The sequence below is a fragment of the Mustelus asterias genome, chromosome 5, assembly GCF_964213995.1.
Source record: "Mustelus asterias chromosome 5, sMusAst1.hap1.1, whole genome shotgun sequence".
NCBI classification, from domain to species: domain Eukaryota; kingdom Metazoa; phylum Chordata; class Chondrichthyes; order Carcharhiniformes; family Triakidae; genus Mustelus; species Mustelus asterias.
In genome coordinates, this window is record NC_135805.1 from 8,001,089 (window position 1) to 8,021,372 (window position 20,284).

At 45.6% G+C, this 20,284-nt stretch overlaps 1 protein-coding gene across 1 annotated transcript in view; it reads left to right on the forward strand.

The window, feature by feature from the left end:
• Positions 1-20,284, forward strand: part of LOC144493944 (dynein axonemal heavy chain 8-like) — a 1,661,706-nt gene that overhangs the window by 1,567,399 nt on the left and 74,023 nt on the right. Inside the window, exon 94 of the mRNA XM_078213521.1 lies at positions 13,496-13,652. Within this exon, the coding sequence (XP_078069647.1) occupies positions 13,496-13,652 (157 nt within the window). The remainder of the gene's footprint in view (positions 1-13,495; positions 13,653-20,284) is intronic.

Genomic DNA, 20,284 nt, shown 5'->3' on the forward strand with positions numbered 1-20,284 from the left:
CAGGGCATATATAGACACAAACTCAATTACAAGATAATGGTTGGAATTGCAAGTCTTCATAGAAACCCTACAGTACAGAAAGAGGCCATTCGGCCCATCGAGTCTGCACCGACCACAATCCCACCCCCATATCCCTACATATTTTACCTGCTAATCCCTCTAATCTACGCATCCCAGGACACTAAGGGGCAATTTTAACATGGCCAATCAACCTAACCCGCACATCTTTGGACTGTGGGAAGAAACCGGAGCACCCGGAGGAAACCCACGCAGACACGAGGAGAATGTGCAAACTCCACACAGACAGTGACCCAAGCCGGGAATCGAACCCAGGTCCCTGGAGCTGTGAAGCAGCAGTGCTACCGTGCCGCCCAGTCTTAACAGGTAATCAAATCTTTACAGGTACAGACAATGCGAGTGGAGAGAGGGTAAGCACAGGTTAAAGAGGTGTGAATTGTCTCCAGCCAGGGCAGCTAGTGAGATTTTGCAAGCCCAGGCAAGTCGCAGGGGTTACAGGTAGTGTGACATGAACCCAAGATCCCTATTGAAGCCCGTCCTCAAGTGTGCGCAAGTTGGCTATCAGTTTCTACTCGGCGATTCTGTGTTGTCTTGTTTCTTGAAGGCCGCTTTGGAGAACACTTACCCGAAGATCAGAGGCTGAATGCCCGTGACCACTGAAGTGTTCCCCGACAGGAAGAGAACACTCCTGCCTGGTGATTGTTGAGCGGTGTCCATTCATCTGTTGTTGTAGCGTCTGCATGGTCTCCCCAATGTACCATGCCTCGGGACATCCTTTCCTGCAGCGTATCAGGTAGACAACGTTGGCCGAGTCGCAAGAATATGTACCGTGTACCTGGTGGATGGTGTTCTCACGTGAGATGATGGCATCCGTGTCAATGATTGGCACGTCTTTCATGCAGACGCTACGACAACGGATGAATGGACATCGCTCGACAATCACCAGGCAGGAGTGTTCCCTTCCTGTCGGGGCATACGTCTGATGTGGAGATGCCGGTGTTGGACTGGGGTAAACACAGTAAGAAGTTTAACAACACCAAAAATTGCAAGCAGCCAGAAACCAGACGGACTGCTGGTTAGGTTATCAGCAGCACAAAAATGAACTGATGACATCACCAGACTAGGCCGGCAGCAAGACAATACACCTGGTCTGGACTCAATACAGGTGATAATGGCCTTGTCCCAGAGCGAGGAGAAGCCCATTTCCATAATGGGAAAACAATTAAACGATCTCCGATGGAACAATAAAGGACAGCAAAAGATCTATCACCTGGGATGGGATCATCTGGTCTCTATGGACTGTAAGATCGCAGCTACAGATAACACTAGCAAGCCTTTGTCTGTGGAACTGCCGGTTGGGAGGGGGCGGAGTTGGCAGGAAAGAAATTCAAGTTTTACAATATAAAAGGATGGTCAGGCCGGCCATCTCTCTTTTTTTTTCTCTTCGGACCAGCATGACAGCACTCTCCACTCTCTCCTCCTGTTCCTGCCTCTCGTTCATCTCCAGCATGCAGCCCGAAGCCCACTGAGCAATTTAAACTAGGATTGTGAGTACCCTCCGGTAATTCGCGAAGTTCCCGAGATCATCATAGTGGATGAGGCTTTGGGGAAAGGGGGGGGGGGCTTTTGCATGCACCTTTCATAGTTTAAGACACTGGTAAACTTGTGTAAAATAAGCATTCCGTTGTGTCCGTTTTAGTATTCCTTCCATAGCGATAGTCTTATAGAGCATAAGGCATTGTGTGTTGTTTTCCTGGTGTTTGGTGATTGACCTTGATGTTTTAATAAATATATATATATATATATATATATATATATCTTTGACTTCCATTGGAGTCCGTTTTGATCTTTTCAATTTCTCACCAACGATCTCTGACCAAGTCACAATATTAAATATCCCTTACCATAATTCCGGAGTCTAGAACTGAGGGTATTCTGGGCGCTTCGAAACTGCCCACTCAGGAAAGGCTGCCAGGCAGTGGATAGGCAGCAGTTTCCTTTTCTCTCTCTTGGGAGCGCTACTCTAGTGAAGTAGATGCAAGGTGGCCATTGTTCCATCGGCGAGAGAGAGAATCACTCGGGCATTGGTGGGGTTTGGGTAACGGAGAAGCAAACCTAAAATAAGGCCAGTGGAGTGAAAAAAGGGATCCCGCTACAGCACTCAGCCTCTGATCTTCGGGTAAGTGTTCTCCAAGACGGCCTTCAAGACACACGACAATGCAGAATCGCTGAGCAGAAACTGATAGCTAAGTTCCGCACACATGAGGATGGCCTCAACTGGGCTCTTGGGTTCATGTCACACTATCTGTAACCCCCACGACTTGCCTGGGCTTGCAAAATCTCACTAACTGTCCTGCCTTGAGACAATTCGCACTTTTTTAACCTGTTCTTAACCCTGTCTCCACTTGCATTGTCTGTACCTGTAAAGACTTGATTAAGGGCATGCCTTATGAGGATAGGTTGAGGGAGCTTGGTCTCTTCTCCCTGGAGAGACGAAGGATGAGAGGTGACCTGATAGAGGTTTACAAGATGTTGAGAGGTCTGGATAGGGTAGACTCTCAGAGGCTATTTCCAAGGGCTGAAATGGTTGCTACGAGAGGACACAGGTTTAAGGTGCTGGGGAGTAGGTACAGAGGAGATGTCAGGGGTAAGTTTTTCACTCAGAGGGTGGTGGGTGAGTGGAATCGGCTGACGTCGGTGGTGGTGGAGGCAAACTCGTTGGGGTCTTTTAAGAGACTTCTGGATGAGTACATGGGATTTAATGGGATTGAGGGCTATAGATAGGCCTAGAGGTAGGGATATGATCAGCGCAACTTGTGGGCCGAAGGGCCTGTTTGTGCTGTGGCTTTCTATGTTCTATGTTCTATGTACTTGTTAAGACTTGCATTCCAGCCATTATCTTGTCATTGAGTTTGTGTCTATTTATGCTCTGTTTATGAACCAAATCCTGCACTCACCTGATGAAGGAGCAGCGCTCCGAAAGCTCATGCTACCAAATAAACCTGTTGGGCTTTAACCTGGTGTTGTGAGACTTCTTACGGTGCCTACCCCAGTCCATCGGCATCTCCACATCATGAGACCATAAGACATAGGAGCAGAATTAGGCCACTTGGCCCATCGAATCTGCTCTGCCATTCAATCATGGCTGATATTTTTCTCATCCCCATTCTCCTGCCTTTTCCCCATAACCCCTGATCCTCTTATTAATCGAGAACCTATCTATCTCTGTGTTAAAGACACTCAATGACCTGGCCTCCACAGCCTTCTGTGGCAAAGAGTTCCAGAGGTTCACCGCCCTCTGGCTGAAAAAGTTCCTCCTCATCTCTGTTCTAAAGGATTGTCCCTTTAGCCTGAGGCTGTGCCCTCTGGTTCTCGTTTTTCCTACTAATGGAAACATCCTCTCCACATCCACTCTATCCAGGCCTTGCAGTATCCTGTAAGTTTCAATAAGATCCCCCCTCATCCTTCTAAACTCCAACGAGTAGAGACCCAGAGTCCTCAACCGTTCCTCATTTGACAAGCTCTTCATTCCAGGGATCATTCTTGTGAACCTCCTCTGGACCCTTTCCAAGGCCAGCACATCCTTCCTTAGATACGGGGCCCAAATCTGCTCACAATACTCCAAATGGAGTCTGACCAATGCACCTAACCAGCATGTCTTTCAGACTTTGGGAGGAAACTGGAACACCTGGAAGGCACCCACGCAGACATCAGAAAATGTGCAGACTCTGCACAGACAGTGACCCAAGCCTGGAATCGAACCTGGGACCCTGGCGCTGTGACGCAGCAGTGCTAACCACTGTGCCATCATGCTGTCCCCAAGCTATGCTACGCCCAATCAATGTGTCATGTCCAAGCCAGTTTTATATCCATCTTACCAGCTTGCCTTGGATCCCATATGACTTCACTTTCTGTATCAGCCTGCCATGAGGAACCTTATCAAGGGCTTTATTCAAGTCCATGTATGCACCATCCACTGTCCTGTCCTGGTCAATTTTATTTGTCACCTCCTCAAAGAGCTCAATCATGTTTTTGAGACATGACTTCCCCTTCACAAAACCATGCTGCCTATTGCTAATAAGCCTATTCTCTTCCAGATGTGACTACATCCTGTCCCTAAGAATCTTCTCCAATAATCACCCCACCACTGATGTAAAGCTCACAGGCCTGTATTTTCCCGGATTGTCTCTTTTGCCCTTCTTAAACAGAGGAGCAATATTAGTTACTCTCCAATCCTTTGGTACCTCGCCCGTGGCTAAAGAGGTAGCAAAGATTTTGGTCAAGGACTCAGCAATTTCTGCCCTCAACTCTCTCAGTATTCTGGGATAGACCCTATTTGGCCCTCGAGACTTGCCCACCTCAATGTTTTTCAAAACTTCCAATACCTCCTCCCTTTTTATCTCAACATGTCCTAGAATGTCAACATCCTCCTTTCTACACTCACCATCCACCACATCCTTCTCCTTTGTGAATACTGATGCAAAGTAGTGGTTAAGCACCTCACCCGTCTCATCTGGCTCCATACACAAATTCCCTCCACAGTCCTTGAGTGGACCTACCCTTCCCTTAGCTACACTCTTCCTTATATAAGCATAAAAAAAGCCTTGGGATTCTCTTTAGTCCTGCCTACCAAGGACATTTCATGGCCCCATTTTGCCCTCCTAAGTCCCTGTTAAATCTCTTTCCTGCTTTCTTTGTATTTCTCAAGAACCTTATCTGTTTTCAATTTCCTGAAATTTATATATGCCTCCTTGTTTTTCACTAGGCTCACAATCTCTCTTGTCATCCAAGAGAGATCTTGCCATCTTTATCCTTCATTTTTACAGGGACATACTTGTCCTGAATTGTTGATAACTGACTGTTAAAAGACTTCCACATATCGGATGTGGATTTATCCTCAAACAGCCGCCCCCAGTCTCCATTGCCTAGCTCCTGCCTAATGCTGTCGTAGTTAGCCTTTCCCATTTTAATACTTTCACTTGGGGCTACTTCTATCCTTTTCTATACGTATCTTGACACTTACAGATTTGTGATCACTGTTCCCAAAATAGTCCCAAACAGACATCAATCATCTCTCAGGGCTCATTTCCCAGAACCAGGTCTGACATAGCCCCTTTCCATGTTGGACTATCTAGATATTGTCTCAAGAACCACTCTTGGACACACACTGAACAAACTCTGCCCCATCCATGTCCCTGGCGCTAAAGGAATCCCAGTCAATGTTGGGGAAGTTACAATTGCCCATCACAACAACCCTGTTGTTTTTACATCGTCCCGTAATCTGTTGACATGTTCCCCCACTTCGTGCTGGCTGTTGGGAGATCTGTAGTACAACTCCACCACCCCTGTTCCTGAGTTCTACCCATATAGCCTCACTACATGATCCCACCAACGGGTTCTCCCTCTGTATAGCTGTGACATTCTCCCTAATCAGTAAAGCAACAACCCCATCTCTATTGTCACCCTCTCTATCTCACCTGAAGCATCAAAATCCTGGAATGCTAAGCTGCCAGTCCTGCCCTTCTTTCATCCAAGTCTTCGTAATTGCCACAACATCATAGTTCCATGTGGTAATCCAAGATTTAAATTCATCCACCTTCCCTGTCATACTCCTTGTGTTAAAGCAATCACACCTCAGACTATCTGTCCTGTCATGTTTTATACACTCTCCCTGTGTTTTATTTCTCTTAGCTTTACTGGACCCATTCACTGAGTTCTCCACAGTTTTTGTACTCTGTACTGTGGCCCTTTTTGATTTTTGCCTTTGGTTTCTCTGCCTCCCACTTTGCACCTTACTGCCACTATACTTCCCTCTGACTTTGTGCATTGGTTCCCATCCCCCTGCCACATTAGTTTAAATTGAAAAATGATCGAACTGAAGTGTTCAAAATTTAAAGGGATTTATTAGGCACCTGAGGGCACCTAAAACAATGTTCCTCTGATGAATGGAGATGAATTTCCATCACCAGTTATGCTGTAAATGTTTGGCAAAAACCAGCATGCTTTACATGCTTAAACGTAGATACTGGAATTCTCCGACCGTTCACACTGGCAGAATCCTCTGGTCCCACTGTCGGCACACGCCACTGCGGGTTTCCCGGCGGCATGCAGTAGAATCAATGGAAATCCCACTGACAGTGGCGGGACAAGAAGAGCCTGATAAACATGCAACTGGGAGGCCAGAGAATCCCGCCAAAGTAAGATGAATTTGAATAGATCATTCAGTTCCTGAGTATTACGGATAGGAGGGGAATTAATTTAAACACCCTGATTCCTCTCACCATTTGCCCATAAACAGAACATAAGAAATAGGAGCAGGAGTAGGCCATCTAGCCCCTCGAGCCTGCCCCGCCATTCAATAAGATCATGGCTGATCTGAAGTGGATCAGTTCCACTTGCCCACCTGATCCCTATAACCCCTAATTCCCTTACCGATCAGGAATCCATCTATCCGTGATTTAAACATATTCAACGAGGTAGCCTCCACCACTTCAGTGGACAGAGAATTCCAGAGATTCACCACCCTCTGAGAGAAGAAGTTCCTCCTCAACTCTGTCCTAAACTGACCCCCCTTTATTTTGAGGCTGTGCCCTCTAGTTCTAGTTTCCTTTCTAAGTGGAAAGAATCTCTCCATCTCTACCCTATCCAGCCCCTTCATTATCTTATAGGTCTCTATAAGATCCCCCCTCAGCCTTCTAAATTCCAACGAATATAAACCCAATCTGCTCAGTCTCTCCTCATAATCAACTCCCCTCATCTCTGGTATCAACCTGGTGAACCTTCTTTGTACTCCCTCCAAGGCCAATATATCCTTCCGCAAATAAGGGGACCAATACTGCACACGGTATTCCAGCTGCGGCCTCACCAATGCCCTGTACAGATGCAGCAAGACATCCCTGCTTTTATATTCTATCCCCCTTGCGGTACAGGCCAACATCCTAGAGTGTTTTTGATTTCCTTCTTTTTGTGCAGTGGTGTATTTCATAACCCCTCAGTTTTGGTGTGATCCAATTTTCTATTAATCACCCCCTCAACCAATTTATACACACTCAAAGTGTGAGCAGAGGGTTCAACGCATCCCCAGATCAATCATACAGTAAAAAGGATAAAGAAAATAAAGAGATACCAGGCAAAGAGCCACAGGCTTATTGTTTCATGGATGTCCAGAATCAAGAGTCCAAAGGGACCTGCCTACAGAGGTCAGCAGGCTAATCCCTTTTTCCAGTACAATGAGATGGACACGCAGCATTGAATTCGTCTTGTAGGCAATGGTACAGAAGTTCTAGTAGAAACAGCATAGATCACAGAATCACAGAATTGTTACAACGTAGAAAGAGTCCATTTGGCCCATCCTTCAGTAAGGATAGGCAACAGCACCTCCTCCATGATCATCCTCAACACTGGTGCACCACAAGGCCGTGTTCTCAGCCCCTCACTACACTCCTTATACACCTATGACTGTGTGCCAAATTTCCCTCCAACTCAATTTTCAAGTTTGCTGATGACACCACCGTTGTGAGTTGGATCTCAAACAATGACGAGATGGAGTAAAGGAAAGAGAGAATCTGGTGAACTGGTGCAATGATAATATCTCCCTCAATGTCATCAACTTCAGGGAGCGTAGTGAAGGACATGCCCTGTCTACATCAACAGGGATGAAGTGGAAATGTTCGAGAGTTCATGTTTCTAGGTATCCAGATCACCAACAACCTGTCCTGGTCCCTCCACACCAATGTTAAGAAAACCCACCATCGCCTCTACTTTCTCAGGAGGCTAAGGAAATTCAGCATGATTCTCACCAGCTTTTGCAGATGCACCATAGAAAATATTCTTTCTGGTTGTATCACAGCTTGGTATGGCTCTTGCTCTGTCCAAGACCGCAAGAAATTACAAAGGGTTGTGAACGAAGCACAGTTCATCATGCAAACCAACCTCCCATCCAGAGCAGGGATGTGTTGTTGCAATTGTACAGGGCCTTGGTGAGGCCACACCGAGAGTATTGTGTGCAGTCTTAGTCTCCTATTCTGAGGAAGGATGTTCTTGCTCTTGAGGGAGTACAGCGAAGGTTTACCAGGCTGATTCCAGGGGTGGCGGGACTGATGTATGAGGAGAGATTGACTAGGTTAGGATTGCTTTCACTGGAGTTCAGACAAATGAGGGGGATCTCAGAGACACTTATAAAATTCTAACAGGGCGAGACAGGATAGATGCAGGGAGGATGTTTCCGGTGGTGGGGGAGTCCAGAACCAAGGGTCACAGTCTGAGGATTCAGGGTAGACCACTTAGGACGGAGATGAGGAGACATTTCTTCACCCAAAGAGTGATGAGCCTGTGGAATTCATTACCACAGGAAGTAGTTGATTCCAAAACATGTATTCAAGGGGCAGCTGGATATAGCACTTGGGGCGAATGGGATCAAAGGTTATAGGGAGAAAGGAAGATTAGGCTATTGAGCTGGATGATCAGCCATGATCATAATGAATGGCGGAACAAGCTTGAAGGGCCAAATGGCCTCCTCCTGCTCCTATCTTCAATGTTTCTATCCATTGATTCTATCTACATTTCCCGCTGCCCTGGAAAAGCAGCCAGCACAATCAAGGACCCCACACACCCCGGACATTCTCTCTTCCACCTTCTTCCGTTGGGAAATAGATACAAAAGTCTGAGGTCACCTACCAAGTGACTCAAGAACAGCTTCTTCCCTGCTGCCATCAGACTTTTGAATGGGCCTGCCTCGTATTAAGTTGATCTTTCTCTACACCCTGGCTATGACTGTAACACTACATTCTGTACTTTCTCATTGAACGGTATGCTTTGTCTGTATAGCGCAGAAGAAACAATACTTTTCACTGTATGCTAATACATGTGACAATAATAAATCAAATCAAATCAAATCATAGAACATAGAACATAGAATAGTACAGCACAGAACAGGCCCTTCGGCCCACGTTGTTGTACCGAGCTTTATCTGAAACCAAGATCAAGCTATCCCACTCCCTATCATCCTGGTGTGCTCCATGTGCCTATCCAATAACTGCTTAAATGTTCCTAAAGTGTCTGACTCCACTATCACTGCAGGCAGTCCATTCCACACCCAACCACTCTCTGCGTAAAGGACCTACCTCTGATATCCTTCCTATATCTCCCATCACGAACCCTATAGTTATGCCCCCTTGTAATAGCTCCATCCACCCAAGGAAATAGTCTTTGAATGTTCACTCTATCTATCCCCTTCATCATTTTATAAACCTCTATTAAGTCTCCCCTCAGCCTCCTCCGCTCCAGAGAGAACAGCCCGAGCTCCCTCAACCTTTCCTCATAAGACCTACCCTCCAAACCAGGCAGCGTCCTGGTAAATCTCCTCTGCACTCTTTCCAGCGCTTCCACATCCTTCTTATAGTGAGGTGACCAGAACTGCACACAATGTTCCAAATGTGGTCTCACCAAGTTCCTGTACAGTTGCAGCATAACCCCACGGCTCTTAAACTCCAACCCCCTGTTAATAAAAGCTAACACACTATAGGCCTTCTTCACAGCTCTATCCACTTGAGTGGCAACCTTTAGAGATCTGTGGATATGGAGCCCAAGATGTCTCTGTTCCTCCACAGTCTCCAGAACCCTACCTTTGACCCTGTAATCCACATTTAAATTAGTCCTACCAAAATGAATCACCTCACATTTATCAGGGTTAAACTCCATTTACCATTTTTCAGCCCAGCTTTGCATCCTATCTATGTCTCTTTGCAGCCTACAACAGCCCTCCACCTCATCCACTACTCCACCAATCTTGGTGTCATCAGCAAATTTACTGATTCACCCTTCAGCCCCCTCCTCTAAGTCATTAATAAAAATCACAAAGAGCAGAGGACCAAGCACTGATCCCTGTGGCACTCCGCTAGCAACCTGCCTCCAGTCCGAAAATTTTCCATCCACCACCACCCTCAGTCTTCGATCAGACAGCCAGTTACCTATCCAATCGGCCAACTTTCCCTCTATCCCACACCTCCTCACTTTCATCATAAGCCGACCATGGGGGACCTTATCAAACGCCTTACTAAAATCCATGTATATGACATCAACTGCCCTACCTTCAACAACACACTTAGTTACCTCCTCAAAAAATTCTATCAAATTTGTGAGGCACGACTCAAATCCTTAAGTACTCTGGGATGAAGATTATCAGGACCTGGAGCTTCAGCGTGATTTGGATAGGCTGTGTGTGTGGGCATGTGCATGGCAGATGCAGTATAATGTGGATAAACGCGAGGTTATCCACCTTGGTAGCAATAATAGAAAGACAGATTATTACTTGAATGGGTGTAAATTGGGAGAGGTGGATACTCAACAAGACCTTAGCGTCCTCATGCATCAGTCACTGAAAGTAAGTGTGGAGGTGCAGCAGGCAGTAAAGAAGGCAAATGATATGTTGGCCTTCATAGTGAGAGGATTTGAGTAGAGGGAATTTTTTTTATTTGTTCGTGGGGCATAGGCGTCGCTGGATGGCCAGTATTTATTGCCCACCCCTGGTTCCCTAAGGGCAGTTGAGAGTCAACCACATTGCTGTGGCTCTGGAGTCACATGTAGGCCAGACCAGGGTAAGGACGGCAGGTTTCCTTCCCTAAAGGACATTAGTGGTGATTAGAAACGTATTTCTCACTTTGAAAGAGCCTTCCCTGCTGCCATCAGACTTTTGAATGGACCTGCCTCGTATTAAGTTGATCCTTCTCAACACCCTAGCTATGACTGTAACACTAAGTTCTGCACTCTCTCCTTTCCTTCTCTATGAATGGTGTACTTTGTTTGCATAGCACGCAAGAAACAATACTTTTCACTGTATAGTACATGTGACAATCATAAATCAAATCAAATCATGTCTGCACCAGCTCTCCAAATGAGCATCATGGCTTAATGTCATTCCTCTGACATTTCCCCATTCTTCTGCATGTTGCTTTTATTCAAATGACCTTCTAACGCCTGCTTGAATGCCTCTATTGTACCTACATCCACCACACTTCCAGGCAGAGCTTATCAGACCCGAACCACTCGCTCTATGAAAAAGATTTTTCTCACATCACATTAACTCCTTTTGCAAATCACTTTTAAATCCGTGCTCTCTTGCTCTTTTAGGAGCAGGAACAGTTTCTCCCTATTTACTATGTCCAGCCCCCTCATGATTTTGAAGATTTCTATTAAATCGCCTCTTCATCTTCTCTCCAAGGAGAACAGTATCAACCTCTCCAATCTACCCTCATAACTGAAGTTTCTCATCTCTGTAACCATTCTTGTAAATCCCTTCTGCACTCTCTCCAAAGCATTTGCATCCTTCCTGTGGCTACCAGAACTGTATACAATATTCCTGCTGAGGTCTACCTAGTGTCTTGTATAAGTTTAGCATAACCTCCTTGCTCTTGTACTCTATACCTCTTTTAATAAAGCTCAGAATACCAAATGCTTTATCAACTGCTCTCTCCACCTGTCCTGCTACCTCATTGACCTATGCACATATACACCTAGGTCCCTCTGCTCCTGCACTCTGTTAAGCAGTTTACCCCTTATTTTGTTTTGCGCTCTTCACAGTTTATAATACTTCCAAGTTTTTAGCATCCTCAAACTTTGAAACAGCCCCCTGCACACCAAGATTTAGAACATTAATATATATCAGGAAATCAATGTCCCTATTATGATCCTTGGGGAACATCTCTACAAACTTTCCTCCAGTCCGAAAATTATCTACTTGCTATCTGCTTCCTATTATTCAGCCAATTTTGTATCCACATTGCTGCTGTCCTTTTTTACCATGAGCTATAACTTTTCTCACAAGTCTGTTGTTTGGCATTGCATCAAATGCCTTTTGAAAGTCCATGTACACCAAATCAACAGCTTTACTCTCAGCAACCCTTTCTGTTACCTCCTCAAAAAACTTCAGCAAGTAAGTTAAACCAATTCCCCCTTTCGAAATCCATGCTGCCTCATTCTAATCACCCACATTTTTCTATATGACAACTAAGGATGGGGGCAGGCATTCAAACCTGACAGGCCCTTTTTCTGATTTGCTGCTCAGTTGATAGAAGATAACAGTCTGTGCTTTGTAGCACCACAAGACAATATTACAGCTTGGGGGAGTCACCACTTCACCTTGGCTTTGACAAAGCAGATATATTCCTTAGACTGGTGATTGTTAATGTTTCAACAATTAGAAACTTCAAGAGATTTCAGAGTCCTTCGTCCTATCAAGCTGGTGGTCTCTGTTTGCCAGGACTGGCATGAAATGTATAATTCCTTTGGAAGTTGGTCTTCTGCACATTTCTAGTTCTCCTAATGTATTGCTCACAGTCTTGAACATTTCAATGCATAGAATCTTCCAGTACAAAGTAGTTTGACTATCCATTGCATTTTGGAGACTAAATTCTAGATTTCTACACTACATTGTTGCAGCTGATCGAGCAGCAAAGCTTTTCCTTCAGAATCTTAATGATAATCTCAAGTTCCACATTAGTTCGTAAATGTACTTCATTATACCAATGGTGAGAATGGCACTTAGAATGGAATCATGAGTCATGGAAAGAGCTTATTATAGAAATGATCTAGGGTAAGAAAAACCCCAAAATTGAAGATCTTTTTCCTCCCATCTTTTCTCCCTCTCCTGAAAGTATTTGCAGATGTTCAGTCCAATGGACATGGGTTCTTTATTGACATGCGGTGCTCATTTTCATAGGAGGCTGATCAGTAGCACTCAGAGCTATTTGGACATAGGGGCATCACTGGTTACCCCAGTTATGTTGTATCCAGATCCATTAGCATGCCCTTCCAGAAAGAAATAATGGGTAGCAATCAGAGATAGTAATCCAGAAGCATTGAGGATAATCATAGCTTCTAGAGCCATGCCTTCTTTGAAATTGGATAACTTCACATAGACTAGAAATCAACTTGTGAAATAAAAACAGAAAATGCGAAAGATACTCCATGGTCAAAACTCTACCATCTCGCTCGCCACAGAATTGAAGCGGGCGAGGGTCTGACAATGGAAATCTCCATTGACCTTGGGCGAGAATTTCCAGTCTCGCCCTTGAGAGGCTCTAAAGTCCCACCCCATGTTCATGTTTGGGCAGTGCCTATAGTGAAAGAAGCACATAACTTTTCAGGTCAATGACATTTCAATTCTGGTGAAAGACCATTATCCTGAAATGTTAACTCTGTTTCTCTCTCCACAGATACTTTCAGACCTGTTGAGTATTTCCAGCATCTTCTGTTTTTATTTGAGAGTTCCAGCATTCACAGTATTCTGTTTTTGTATTACACTTGTGACCCTCTTTATATGATTTAGCTGCTCACCAACTTATCCAATGAAGCCATCAGAGAGATTTAGGTAGTCTGACATCACTTACATGCTAGAAAACTGAACAATTGGTTGCTACTAGGGAAGTACAATCCCAAGTCTTAAAGGAGCTTCTGCATTTATTGTCCTCTTTTCCGTCAGGTACCAGAGTAACACTGCGGCCGAAATTCTCAACACTATCACCAATATTCAGCCAAAGGAAAGTTCTGGAGGAGGAGGAGAGACTCGAGAAGCCAGTGTCTTTAAACTGGCTGGCAGTATGCTGAAAAAACTGCCCCCAGATTATTTGGCACATGAGGTACTGTACTGTTATGGGTGAAATGATATCACAAGGCGCACTAAGTTCAAACTGTATTTGGCCTCTCAAAGGCAAGTGTTTTGTCTTCAGTGTTGCTGAAGTGGAAGGCTGGGAAGTAAACAACTTTTTGAGATCCTCTGTTGAATGTCTTAATACTAAAGTTATCATCAAATGATTGATGTCTCAGTGGGGGACAATTTTGGGAACAGTGATCACAATTCTGCAAGTTTCAAGATACTTGTAGAAAAGGAGGACGTACTGGAGTTCTTGGGAAACATGAAAATAGACAAGTCCCTCGGGCCTGATGGGATTTACCCTAGAATACTAAGAGAGGCAAGGAAGAAAATTGCTGGGGCCTTGAGAGAAATCTTTGTATCCTCACTGGCTACAGGGGAGGTCACAGAGGATTGGTGAATAGCTAATGTTGTTCCTTTGTTTAAGAAGGATAGCAAGGATAATCCAGGTAATTACAGGCCAGTGAGCCTTATGTCAGTGGTAGTGAAATTATTGAGGAGGATTCTTCGAGACAGGATTTACTCCCACTTGGAAATAAGTGGGCGTATTAGTGAGAGGCAACATTGTTTTGTGAAGGGAAGATCGTGTTTCACCAACTTGATTGAGTTTGTTGCGAAAGTGACGAAAATAATTGATGAGGGTAGAGCAGTGGACGTGGACTTCAGTAAGGCCTTTGACAAGGTCTCTCATGGCAGACTGGTACAGAAGGTGAAATCGCACGGGATCAGTGGTGAGCTGGCAAGATGGATACAGAACTGGCTCAGTCATAGAAGTGGAGATGCCGGCGTTGGACTGGGGTGAAGACAGTAAGAAGTCTCACAACACCAGCTTAAAGTCCAACAGGTTTATTTGGTAGCAAATACCATAAGCTTTCAGAACAATGCTCCTTCGTCAGATGGAGTGGATATCTGTTCTCAAACAGGGCACAGACACAGAAATCAAATTACAGAATACTGATTAGAATGCAAATCTCTACAGCCAGCCAGGTCTTAAATGTACAGACAATGTGGGTGGAGGGAGCATTCAACACAGGTTAAAGAGATGTGTATTGTCTCCAGACAGTACAGCTTGTGAAATTGTGCAAGTCCAGGAGGCAAGTTGTGGGGGTTACTGATAATGTGACATAAATCCAACATCCTGGTTTAGACCGTCCTCATGTGTGCGGAACTTGGCCATCAGTTTCTGCTCAGCGACTCTGCGCTGTCGTGTGTCGTGAAGGCCGCCTTGGAGAACGCTTACCTGAAGATTCAAGGCTGAATGCCCGTGACTGCTGAAGTGCTCCCCCACAGGAAGAGAACAGTCTTGCCTGGTGATTGTCGAGCGGTGTTCATTCATCCGTTGTCGTAGCGTCTGCATGGTTTCCCCAATGTACCATGCCTCGGGACATCCTTTCTTGCAGCGTATCAGGTAGACAACGTTGGCCGAGTTGCAAGAGTAGGTACCGTGTACCTGGTAGATGGTGTTCTCACGTGAGATGATGGCATCCGTGTTGATGATCCGGCACGTCTTGCAGAGGTTGCTGTGGCAGGGTTGTGTGGTGTCGTGGTCACTGTTCTCCTGAAGGCTGGGTAGTTTGCTGCGGACAATGGTCTGTTTGAGGTTGCGTGGTTGTTTGAAGGCAAGAAGTGGGGGTGTGGGGATGGCCTTGGCGAGATGTTCGTCTTCATCAATGACATGTTGAAGGCTCCGGAGGAGATGCCGTAGCTTCTCCGCTCCGGGGAAGTACTGGACGACGAAGGGTACTCTGTCCACCGTGTCCCGTGTTTGTCTTCTGAGGAGGTCGGTGCGGTCACCTCAGCACCTCACTGTACCGCAAGCCCACGGATAACCTCATGATGCTCCACTTCTCCAGCTTCCACCCTAAACACGTTAAAGAAGCCATCCCCTACGGACAAGCCCTCCGTATACACAGGATCTGCTCGGATGAGGAGGATCGCAACAGACACCTCCAGACGCTGAAAGATGCCCTCATAAGAACAGGATATGGCGCTCGACTCATCGATCAACAGTTCCGACGCGCCACAGCGAAAAACCGCACCGACCTCCTCAGAAGACAAACACGGGACACGGTGGACAGAGTACCCTTCGTCGTCCAGTACTTCCCCAGAGCGGAGAAGCTACGGCATCTCCTCCGGAGCCTTCAACGTGTCATTGATGAAGACGAACATCTCGCCAAGGCCATCCCCACACCCCCACTTCTTGCCTTCAAACAACCACGCAACCTCAAACAGACCATTGTCCGCAGCAAACTACCCAGCCTTCAGGAGAACAGTGACCACGACACCACACAACCCTGCCACAGCAACCTCTGCAAGACGTGCCGGATCATCAACACGGATGCCATCATCTCACGTGAGAACACCATCTACCAGGTACACGGTACCTACTCTTGCAACTCGGCCAACGTTGTCTACCTGATACGCTGCAAGAAAGGATGTCCCGAGGCATGGTACATTGGGGAAACCATGCAGACGCTACGACAACGGATGAATGAACACCGCTCGACAATCACCAGGCAAGACTGTTCTCTTCCTGTGGGGGAGCACTTCAGCAGTCACGGGAATTCAGCCTTGGATCTTCAGGTAAGCGTTCTCCAAGGCGGCCTTCACGACACACAACAGCGCAGAGTCGCTGAGCAGAAACTGATAACCAAGTTCCGCACACATGAGGACGGTCTAAACCGGGATGTTGGATTTATGTCGCATTATCAGTAACCCCCACAGCTTGCCTCCTGGACTTGCACAATTTCACAAGCTGTACTGTCTGGAGACAATACACATCTCTTTAACCTGTGTTGAATGCTCCCTCCACCCACATTGTCTGTACATTTAAGACCTGGCTGGCTGTAGAGATTTGCATTCTAATCAGTATTCTGTAATTTGATTTCTGTGTCTGTGCCCTGTTTGAGAACAGATATCCACTCCATCTGACGAAGGAGCATTGCTCCGAAAGCTTATGGTATTTGCTACCAAATAAACCTGTTGGACTTTAACCTGGTGTTATGAGACTTCTTACTGTCAGTCATAGAAGACAGAAGGTAGCAGTGGAAGGGTACGTTTCTGAATGGAGGGCTGTGACAAGTGACACTCCTCAGGGATCAGTGCTGTTTGTCATATATATAAATGATTTGGAGGAAAATGTAACTGGTTTGATTAGTAAGTTTACAGACGACACAAAGGTTGGTGGAATTGCGGACAGCGATGAGGACTGTCAAGAGGATACAGAAGGATATGGATTGTTTGGAGACTTGGGCAGAGAGATAAGAACATAAGAAATAGGAGCAGGAGTAGGCCATCTAGCCCCTCAAGCCAGCCCCGCCATTCAATAAGATCATGGCTGATCTGACGTGGATCAGTACCACTTACCCGCCTGATCCCCATAACCCTTAATTCCCTTACCGATCAGGAATCCATCCATCCGCGCTTTAAACATATTCAGCGAGGTAGCCTCCACCACCTCAGTGGGCAGAGAATTCCAGAGATTCACCACCCTCTGGGAGAAGAAGTTCCTCCTCAACTCTGTCTTAAACCGACCCCCCTTTATTTTGAGGCTGTGTCCTCTAGTTTTAACTTCCTTACTAAGTGGAAAGAATCTCTCCGCCTCCACCCTATCCAGCCCCCGCATTATCTTATAAGTCTCCATAAGATCCCCCCTCATCCTTCTAAACTCCAACGAGTACAAACCCAATCTCCTCAGCCTCTCCTCATAATCCAAACCCCTCATCTCCGGTATCAACCTGGTGAACCTTCTCTGCACTCCCTCCACTGCCAATATATCCTTCCTCATATAAGGGGACCAATACTGCACACAGTATTCCAGCTGCGGCCTCACCAATGCCCTGTACAGGTGCATCAAGACATCCCTGCTTTTATATTCTATCCCCCTCGCAATATAGGCCAACATCCCATTTGCCTTCTTGATCACCTGTTGTACCTGCAGACTGGGCTTTTGCGTCTCATGCACAAGGACCCCCAGGTCCCTTTGCACGGTAGCATGTTTTAATTTGTTTCCATTGAGATAGTAATCCCATTTGTTATTATTTCCTCCAAAGTGTATAACCTCGCATTTCTCAACGTTATACTCCATTTGCCATATCCTCGCCCACTCACTCAGCCTGTCCAAATCTCTCTGCAGATCTTCTCCGTCCTCCACACGATTCACTTTTCCACTTATCTTTGTGTCGTCTGCAAACTTCGTTACCCTACACTCCGTCCCCTCCTCCAGATCATCTATATAAATGGTAAACAGTTGCGGCCCGAGTACCGATCCCTGCGGCACGCCACTAGTTACCTTCCTCCAACCGGAAAAACACCCATTTATTCCGACTCTTTGCTTCCTGTCGGATAGCCAGTCCCCAATCCACTTTAACACACTACCCCCAACTCCGTGTGCCCTAATCTTCTTCAGCAGCCTTTTATGGGGCACCTTATCAAACGCCTTTTGGAAATCCAAAAACACCGCATCCACCGGTTCTCCTCCATCAACCGCCCTCGTCACATCTTCATAAAAATCCAACATGTTCGTCAAGCACGACTTTCCCCTCATGAATCCATGCTGCGTCTGATTGATCGAACCATTTCTATCCAGATGCCCTGCTATCTCCTCTTTAATAATGGATTCCAGCATTTTCCCTACTACAGACGTTAAGCTGACCGGCCTATAGTTACCCGCCTTTTGTCTCCTTCCTTTTTTAAACAGCGGCGTAACATTAGCCGTTTTCCAATCAACCGGCACTACCCCAGAATGCAACGAGTTTTGATAAATAATCACTAACACATCCACTATTACCTCTGACATTTCTTTCAATACCCTGGGATGCATTCCATCCGGACCCGGGGACTTGTCCACCTTCAGTCCCATTAGTCTACCCAGCACTGCCTCTCTGGTAACATTAATCGTATTAAGTATTTCTCCTGCTGCCAACCCTCTATCGTTAATATTTGGCAAACTATTTGTGTCCTCCACCGTGAAGACCGACACAAAAAACTTATTTAAAGACTCAGCCATATCCTCATTTCCCACTATTAACTCCCCCCTCTCGTCCTCCAAGGGTCCAACATTCACTCTAGCCACTCTATTCCTTTTTATATATTTATAAAAACTTTTACTATCATTTTTTATATTAATTGCTAGCCTAGCTTCATAGTCTATCCTTCCTTTCTTTATCGCTTTCTTAGTCTCTCTTTGTTGTTTCTTAAATTTTTCCCAATCACTTGTTTCTCCACTATTTTTGGCCACTCTGTACGCAGCTGTTTTTATTTTAATACTCTCCTTTATTTCCTTCGTTATCCACGGCTGGTTCTCCCTTTTCTTACAATCCTTGTTTTTTGCTGGAATATATTTTTGCTGAGAACTGAAAAGGATCTCCTTAAAAATCCTCCACTGTTCCTCAGCTATCCTACCTGCCAGCCTGCTCTCCCAGTCTACCTTAGCCAATTCATCCCTCATCCTATCATATTTCCCTCTGTTCAAACAGAGGACACTGGTTTGAGACCAAACTTTCTCCTCTTCCATCTGAATCAGAAATTCGACCATATTGTGGTCACTAGACCCAAGAGGGTCCTTCACAATAAGATCCTTAATTCTACCTACCTCGTTACACAATACCAGATCCAAAATAGCTCGTTCCCTCGTCGGTTCCGTAACATGCTGCTCAAGGAAACTATCCCGACAGCATTCTAAGAACTCTTCCTCCATTCCACCCTTACCGACTTGAGTCTGCCAGTCAATGTGCATGTTGAAGTCCCCCATGATTATTGCCGTTCCGTTTTTACACGCATCCCTTATCTGCTTGTTTAAAGCCCTCCCTACCTCAACATTATTATTTGGGGGCCTATATACCACACCTACTAGTGTCTTTCTCCCTCTACTATTCCTCATCTCTACCCATAATGATTCCACGTTTTGTTCCTCAGAGCCTATGTCATCCCTCAGTACTACCCTGATATTATCTCTTATTAATAGCGCAGTTTAATCCGGATAAATGTGAGGTAATGCATTTTGGAAGGTCTAATAACGAAGGATATGCATAGTAAATGGCAGAACCCTTAAGAGCATTGAAAGGCAGAGGGATCTGGCTGTACAGGTACACAGGTCACTGAAAATGGCAATGCAGTTGGAGAAGATAGTCAAGAAGGCATACGGCATGCTTGCCTTCATTGGCCGGGGCACTGAGTTTAAAAATTGGCAAGTCATGTTGCAGCTTTATAGAACCTTAGTTAGGCCGCACTTGGAATATAGAGTTCAATTCTGGTTGCCACACTACCAGAAAGATGTGGAGGCTTTGGAGAAGGTATAGAAAAGATTTACCAGGATATTGCCTGGTATGGAGGGCATTAACTATGAGAAGAGGTTGTGGAAACTTGGTTTCTTCTTACTGTAACGACGGAGGTTGAGGGGTGACCTGATAGAAGTCTATGAGGGGCATGGACAGAGTGGATAGTCTGAAGCTTTTTCCCCAAGGTGAAAGAGTCAATTACTAGGGGCCATAGATTTAAGGTGTGCGGGACAAGGTTTAAAGGACAGGTTTTTTACACAGAAGGTGCTGGATGCCTGGAACTCGCTGCCAGGGGAGGTAGTGAAGCAGATACAATAATGACATCTTGACAAATACATGA